Source organism: Lepus europaeus, chromosome 12, assembly GCF_033115175.1.
Source record: "Lepus europaeus isolate LE1 chromosome 12, mLepTim1.pri, whole genome shotgun sequence".
Classification (NCBI taxonomy): Eukaryota; Metazoa; Chordata; class Mammalia; order Lagomorpha; family Leporidae; genus Lepus; species Lepus europaeus.
In genome coordinates, this window is record NC_084838.1 from 982,555 (window position 1) to 990,364 (window position 7,810).

Sequence of the window (7,810 nt, forward strand, 5' to 3'; positions counted from 1 at the left end):
GGGGCCCAGGAGCAGAGCAGGGTAAAACGTGGGGCCCCTGGGGCTTGGGAACTTGGGTGCCAGGGGTGGGGTGAGGTCGGTCCTGCCGAGCCTGGGGCCTGGCACGGCCCTGGGGGCCCCTGGCTCAGCCGAGGTCCTGGGGCAGCCCGACTTTTATGCCAAAAATGTACCAGGGCCTTGGCACAGCCGGCAGGGTGGGGGCTGAGCCTCCTAGCCCCATAACAGCTGAGACGGGAGCAGCAGTCGCCAGTCCGGGCGCTTGCTCTGCACCCGGCCTGGCCCCGGGTGTGGCGGCCCCCTTCCCCGTGCCCTCGCAGCCGCTCTGCCTCCGGTCTGGAACAACCCTGGGGTGGGTGGGGGGCGGTGACCACGGGGCCCACCCCACAGCCTGGAACCGAGGCTCCCAGAGCTGCCCCCTGCTGGAGGCCAGCCCTGGACATGCGCGTTGCGGACACGGACTACAGCTCCTTCGCTGTCTACATCTACCACGAGCTCTACGGGGAGTGTTGCCCCGCCCAGCCGCCGACGCTGCCCCGCCCCCTCTCCAAGGCCCCGCCCAGCACCCCTGCCCACACTGCCCAGACCCCGCCCCAAGCCCCTCCCCTCTCAAAAGCCCCGCCCAGACCCCCTGCCTCGAGGCCCTGCCAGTCCCCCAGTCCCTAGGCAGCCGGAGGATGCTCCAGCCGCCCCCGCCACGACAGCCCATTTAGGCCCCGCCCTAGGGCAGACCCCGCCCCGCTTCTGTGATTCGGTCCCTCGCCAGCCTTCCGCCCCCGTGTAGAGATGGGAGGGGAGGGGGGACACCACAGCATTTGGACACTTGGTAGAGGGGTCTCTTAGACGAGTGGGCTGAGCTAGGAGAGCCCCCATCCCCTTCCCCTGGCCCCTGCCACAGCCCCTGTGAGCCCCAAGTCCACGGTGACCCCAGATGTGCCCCAGGCCTGGGAGGCCTCCCAGGACCTCAGCCCGGCCGTCGGGCTCCTGGGCGACCCGGTGGTGTGCTGGCCTGGACGCTGCTGCCCGGCCGCCCCTCCTGGGTGGGGAGCCTGTGGCCCCCAGCACAGACCAAGGGCAGGGTCTTTTGGGCCCTCTCCGGGGGCAGGGGCGGGGCTGGGCTGGGGGCTGGGCTGGGCCAGCTCAGGGGCTGCCTCCCCAAGGATGCGATGGGTGCTCCCCCAGTGCAAGGAGCTCCCCCCTGTCACCTCCGAGGGCCCCAGCTTTTCCGGGGGTGGGGTGGGGACAGGGTGAGGGTGAGCTCCCCAGGGGCTGCCTGTTCCGGCTCCTGTCACTCTCTGCCCTGTCACTCCCTTGTTTCAGACCTTGGCTCAGGCATCACCTCTTCCAGGAAGCCCCCCTGCCTTCCTGGGGCAGCTGTAGCAGGACCACAAGCTGGGTGGCCCAAAGGCCGGGTGCCCAAGTCCAGGTGTGGGCAGCAGAGGCTTCCCCTGTCCCCAGCCCCTCCCGGCTCCTGTTTCCCCCGGGCTCACAGACACGACCCCTGCCTCGGGGTCACACGGCCATCTTCGCACCTCTCCCAGGCTGTGGTCACTGGACGTGGACCCCAGGGTGACCGCAGCTCCAGACCCCCAGCCAGGGCTTTCTTTCCAGGTCACGTCACACACAGAGGTCCCAGGTGGACGTGGGCCTTGGGGGAGCTCCAGGGTGGACGAGAGGCCTCGGGGACACTCCGTGCACCGCACCTGTGTCCTTTCTGTGTCCTCAAAGGTCCCCAGGCTCCCCCTCCAGGGCCCGGGCACTGCTGGGTCCTTGTGCTCTTCCTGAGGGTCCCATGAAGCCAGGATGGCCACCGCTGCCCACCCCAGGGCCGGAGCCGGGAGCCCTCGGGACCAGATGCAGGTGGGGTGTTGGGGAGACACCAGCAAACCCCTGGATCCTTGCCAAGCTCGGCCTGGCGTGTCACCCCCTGGAAGGTTCTACCGGCCCCATTCCCTCCACTACCTTGCCGAAGCGACCTTGGGGTGAGGTGCCTGGCGAGGACCACCCCTCCAGGGACCGCAGAGGCTGTGGGCTGCCCCTGTGTGAGTGAGGGGATGGCGGGGTGGGCCCCTGGAGCTGGCGTGGCGAGTGTGTGTTTCCGTGTTGCACCTGTTCTGACGGCAAAGTGAGCTCCTGCTGGCCTTGTGGGCGATGGCCTTGGCAGGGGCTGTCCAGTGAGCAGGTGGCAGAGCCGTGCCTTCCCGTGTGGGGTGAACCCAGAGTATCAGGCCTCACCCCCCGCCCTCAGGGACCCCTGCCCCCACCGGCCCCCCCAAGGCTTCCTCCTTCCAGAATAAACAGCTTCTGCAGCCTCACGGTTCCGCTCCTCGGGGAGGGCCCTGGGCCCCGTCTTGGCCCCGGCACCTGGGGTGAAGGGTCCCTGGCCAAGGCCAGCCCATGTGGGGGCTGCACCCCCAGGGAGAATCAGGCAGAGCCGGCCCAGCCCCCATGGTTCCCCGTGTCCATGGGGAGACGGAGGCGTCTGTGTGAGGACCCTGGGTGTGGGGGCGCGGCTGTGGGCCAAGCAGCCCCCCTGGGCTGTGGTCTTATGCGCACCGAGCAGGCCATGGCTGTGGCTTCTCAGAGCCAGGACCAGAGGCACAGGGACTCACCGCACTGGCAAGGGCCCAGCCTGCGGGTCCAGCCCTGGTGGCCGGCCCGAGTGCCTGGTGCCATGCTCTGCGCAGGGTCACGGGTGCGGGAGAGGCCCTCCTAGGGCCATCGGCACTGCATTCTCCCCCTGCCGGGCCCCGGGGCTCCTGACGGAGCACGGAGTGCACACCGTGTCCACCGCCCACGCGGCACAGGCCTGGGCGAGGGGTTGGCGGGGCAGGAAGGCGCTGGAGGTTCCGGTCCATTGCCCGTCGGTGTCCGCGGCTCTCACAGGGCAGGGGCCGGAAGCCATCAGCCCAAGGGGCTCCGGTGCCCATTCCGTCCCCGGCCACCCAGAGACACAGGCAGCCCCCACTTCCTGTCCTCTTCTCCTGCCTGGCCAGGCTGCCAGCGCCGAGCTGGCTCCTGCTCCTGGGCGTCCTGGGGGGGTTTCCTCCTGCCCAGCCCGGGACCAGGGACGCTGACCCGGGCAGGAGTGGCCTTGGGCCCCTTCTGGTGGTGTGGTCCTGCCCCTGTACTGTTCAGGCCCTGGGAGCTGGACCCCAGGGTGACCATGGTCCCCGTGGGGGGCCGACACCTGGGCCTCCACGTCCTCTGTGCCCGTGGGGAAGGACAGGTGCTCAGGGGCCCTGGGCCTCGTCCCCGCCCTGTGCGCTCTTACTTGGAGGGAAGTCAGGAAATGGAAATGGAAGTGGGGAGGTAGATTTTGCTTTTTTATTATAAATTATTTTATTTGAAAGAGTTACAGAGACAAGGGGGAGAGAGAGAGAGAGAGAGAGAGAGAGAGAGAGAGGTGTCTTCCATCCACTGGTTCACTCCACAGATGGCTGCCATGATCAGAGCTGGGCAGATCCGAAGCCAGGAGCCAGGAACTTCCTCCGGGTCTCCCACGCGGGTGCAGGGGCCCAAGCACTGAGCCATCTTCTTCTTCTTCTTCTTCTTCTTCTTCTTTTTTTTTTTTTTTGATAGGCAGAGTGAACAGTGAGAGAGAGAGACAGAGAAAAAGGTCTTCCTTTGCCGTTGGTTCACCCTCCAATGGCCGCCGTGGCCGGCACACCGCGCTGATCTGAAGGCAGGAGCCAGGTGCTTCTCCTGGTCTCTCATGGGGTGCAGGGCCCAAGCACTTGGGCCATCCTCCACTGCCCTCCCGGGCCACAGCAGAGAGCTGGCCTGGAAGAGGGGCAACCGGGACAGAATCTGGCACCCTGACCGGGACTAGAACCTGGTGTACCGGCGCCACTAGGAGGAGGATTAGCCTGTTGAGCCACGGCGCCGGCCCTGAGCCATCTTCTACTGCTCTCCCAGATGCATTAGCAGGGAGCTGGGTCGGAAGTGGAGCAGCCGGGACTCAAACTGGCACTTGTCTGGGATGCTGCCGTCGCAGGTGGCAGCTTTACCTGCTGGGCCACGATCCGGCCCCAAGGGTGTGGTCTCTTTTGTTTTTTAAAATGTGTCACAAATAAAATTGTTGTAGGAAATAAAATAGTTGTCTGCTTTAAAAATTTCTCTGTGGAGTGGGTGCTGTACCCAGCGGGTGAAAGCTGCCACTTGGGATTCCCACAGCCCGTGTGGACACTGGTTCAAGTCCCGGCCGCTCCACTTCTGCCCAGCTCCCTCTGACGCACCCGGGACGGCAGCGGAGGACGGCCCAGTGCTCGGGCCCCCGCACCGCGTGGGAGACCCGGATGGAGCTCCTGGCTCCTGGCTTGCCCTGGCGCAGCCCCGGCTGTTGGGGGTCACCTGGGAGTGAGCCAGCGGATGGGAGATCACGCACTCCCGTCTCTCTGCCTTTCAGATAAATATAAATATTTAAAACCCCACCTCTGCGGCCTGAGGGCTGTTCCTTTGGTGAGCTCTGGGAGGGCTTGCTGGGCACAGAGGGAGGGGCCCGCGGCCGGGCAGGGCGGTCTTGGGTGTGCAGGGTGCTGCTGGAGGTAAGGTCCAAGCAGGCGACATCTTGGTTTAGTAATAAAATCTATCTATCTATCTATCTATCTATCTATCTAGGAGATTTAATGATAAGATGTATACATGTATCTATGAGAGCGCGCCCCTCTGCAGAGTCACTCCCCAGACGCCTGCCACGGCTAGGGCTGGGCCAGGCTGAAGCTGGGAGCCGGGGACCCAGTCGAGGTCTCCCAGGTGGGTACAGGAACCGCACCACTTGAGCCTCTCGGCTGCCTCCCGGGGTCTGCACTAGCAGCAAGCTGGAGTCAGGAGCAGAGCTGGGGGTCAGACCCAGGCCTGCACTGTGGGATGTGGGCGCCCTAAGCCGCATCCGAACCGCAGAGCCAAATGCTCTCCCCTACCCTGACTCCCGGCTCGGCCGCTGACCGGAAGGTGTCCCCTGGCGGGGGGAGTGGGCTGAGCCCCCACGGCCTTCTGTGTCTACTGTTGACCACGTGCCGGGGAGGACCCAGGTGCGGGCTGCCAGCTGGCCCCGCCCACCTGCCTGGGTGTGGGTGTCCCTGGCCGGATGGCTTGTGTGCGGAGTCTCTGGGCCACGGGCAGCCGAGCTGGCCACACAGCGCTCTCTGCGTGGCTGCTCACCCCACACTGGCTCCAGATAAAAGCGCAGGCAGCGAGGGAGTCCGGGCACCGGAGCCGATCCACCATGGAGGCCGCGCTGCTGAGCGCCCTCCTGGGTGTCCTCGTGGCGCCCTGGCTGCAGGTGGAGCCTGTCCTCGTGGACCTGGACCGGCACAAGGTGACAGCAGGCTTGGGGCTGGGGGCCGGCAGGGGCCCCGGGGAGTCCAGCTGCTGCAGGGCCCTCAGTCCCCCCGTCCATCCCTGGTCCTGGCACAGAGACTGGGGGGTCTCGGCCCCCTGTGAGGGGCTCGGAGCCTGGCCGGGTCTCCTGGGGGCCAGCCTGTGCCAAGTGGGCAGTCGCTGTGCCAGCCGGGCCGGCGGGGTCTGGGGCCCGGGGCCAGCTTGCAGGGTGGGGTGGAGGGGCTCGGGTGCCTCTGGAGGCTGTGGGAGGAGAGGTTATTTTCTGCTGAGAAATGAACTTTTCCAAAGCCCCCAAGGAGGTGCTGGGCACTGTGGTCTGACCAGTATGGACGCCGCTGGTGGGTCTCCTGCTGCCGTGCAGCCTGCCGGCCTCCCCGGGGCAGCCGGGCACAGGCTGGTGGCCCGGCTGCCGGAGGGGGGACAGGTCCGCTCATCTCCAGATTGCAGGCTTCTGGCGGGAAGTTGGCGTGGCCTCCGACCAGAGCCTGGCGCTGAACGCCCCGAAGCGGGTGGAGGGCCTATTTCTCACCGTGAACGGGAGCCGCCTCATTGTGAGGGCGGCCTTCAACAAGTGAGGGCGGGGCTGGGGGGCGGAGAGCGGGCGTGCGGCCACGCACCTGCTGCCCTGCTGCGGAGGGTCGCCCTAGTGGCCGCGGTGCCCACCTGCCTGGGCCCTGCAGCCCCAGGCCCCTAGCCTGCATCTGCCCCCAGTATGAGCAGAGTTTGGATGGAGTCCTTCGGCTTCTAAGAAGGGAACCCGGGGTGGGGGGTGACAGCCCCCCGCCCGCCTGCCCCCTCCTCGCCCTGCCCCGGGGAGCGCGGGCCGGCCTGGTCCCGGTGAGCCCTGCTGCCTTTCAGCTCAGGAGGCTGTGAGACAGAAAGGATAGTGGGCTCGGAAGCGGGCATTCCCGGGAAGTTCACATTTCCTGGTAAGCACCCCGGCTGCCCTGGCGCGAGCGCCAACCTCCTGGCCCCACACCTGCTCCCGCGCCCTGCACTTCTCACGCCACCCCTCTGCTCCAGCGCCCCCTCCCCCAGGGCATCACGGGAGGGTCCGGGCTCTGGGGGGCGGGGGTGCGGTTAGACCGGTCGGTAGAAGGCGTCCCCCAAGCCCCCACCCCATGACGGGCTCCCAGGCCACCGGGAGATCCTGGTGCTGGACACGGACTACGAGCGCTACGCCATCATGCGGCTGTCCCTGCTGTGGCAGGGGCGGGACTTCAGCATGATCAAGTACCTGAGTAAGCTCCGCCCAGGGAGGGGCTGGGGCTTGCGCGGCTCCCTGGGGACGGGCACCCAGCTCCCCTGTGCCCCGCAGCTCGGACCCTGGAGAGCGAGGACCAGGTGGGCTTCTGGCGGTTCCGGGAGCTGACTGCTCACACCGGACTGTACCTGTTCTCCCGGCAGGGTGAGTCCCGGGCCGTGGTGGGGTCCCGGGGCCCCTGCCCACGCCTCACGCCACCTGTTCCACAGGGAGGTGCGCCAGGCTGCTGAAGGAGGTGAGACCCTCGGCCCACGCTCGGCCCCCGGCCCAACTGCAGCTCCCATCAGCTCTGGGTCCTGGCCCTGGGGGTGGAGGCCGGCCCACCCACCCCTCAGGTCTGGGCACCCAGCAACACTGATCCGGTTCTCGGTGGAGAGAACTGGAGGCTGCGGGTGCTGACCCCTCCCAGGATTCCGGGAGAGGCCTCGGGCCGGGGCACAGCTGGGCAGCCCGGTCACTGCTGCTGAGGGGCTCCCTGGCCCCAGCCCCTGCACCCCTCGCTCTGCCTCGGCCCAGCCCCCAGAGGTCGTCCCGTTGTGCAGAGAGCTCAGAGGCTCTGAGAGCAGAGTATGGCCCACAGCCAGGAGGGCGGGACACCAGCTCCCAGCCCGTGGCCCTGGCCACTGCCCCACAGGCCCCGGAGGCCCCTTGGGCCCTGAGCCCCCATCTTCTGTGTGCAGGAGCTGATTTAGGGGGGAGCCTCGCCCAGGCCACGATGCTCGCAGCCCCCGGCCCGGCTTCTTCCTGCCCCTGTCCAAGGGGCTGCCTGCACCTGCTACAAATAAACATGGCTGCCAGACCCGCTCGCTGCCCTGAGTCTCCCTCTCGGGCCCGGCCGGTGACAGTGCCTTCTCCATGACCGCAGCATGGGGGCACCGCCCTTGGTCCGCAGTCCTCTGTGACCACGACCAACCACTAACGGACGGCCTCCTGGACCTGTGCCTGGAGCCCCTGGGGGGGGGGGGGCTGTGCTGTGGCTGTCTCCGCTCCCTGTGGGGTCAGCCGAGCCCGTGGCTCACGCACAGGACGGCAGCCTCTGCCTTCCTCCTACCGGGGCCCCCAGCACTGCCCTGTTCCGGGCCTTGGCTGGCCAGGCCACCCCTGGAGTGTGGGCCCCACCAGGCCCCCTGCAGTCTCTGCGCTGCTCCCGGGGCGGGGGGCAGCCCCGGCAGAGGCACCGTGGGGTGTCACGGCGAGGAGAGGCAC

The 7,810-nt window shown here is 67.6% G+C and overlaps 1 protein-coding gene across 1 annotated transcript; it reads left to right on the forward strand.

Moving 5' to 3' along the window:
* The first annotated feature begins 5,224 nt into the window (after positions 1-5,224).
* On the forward strand, positions 5,225-7,523 carry LCN8 (lipocalin 8). Its single transcript, XM_062208339.1, has 7 exons — positions 5,225-5,317; positions 5,781-5,911; positions 6,199-6,269; positions 6,477-6,581; positions 6,659-6,748; positions 6,814-6,839; positions 7,470-7,523. Exons 1-7 carry the CDS (start codon positions 5,225-5,227, stop codon positions 7,521-7,523), a joined length of 570 nt encoding a protein of 189 aa, XP_062064323.1.
* Positions 7,524-7,810: the final 287 nt, after the last annotated feature.

Bases quoted from the DNA above. Each gene is read 5' to 3' on its own strand.
- LCN8 (XM_062208339.1), top strand. From the start codon at position 5,225: ATGGAGGCCGCGCTGCTGAGCGCCCTCCTGGGTGTCCTCGTGGCGCCC. The intron at 5,318-5,780 runs GTGACAGCAGGC...GCTCATCTCCAG, and splicing joins TGGACCTGGACCGGCACAAG to ATTGCAGGCTTCTGGCGGGA. The intron at 6,840-7,469 runs GTGAGACCCTCG...CCATGACCGCAG, and splicing joins GCGCCAGGCTGCTGAAGGAG to CATGGGGGCACCGCCCTTGG.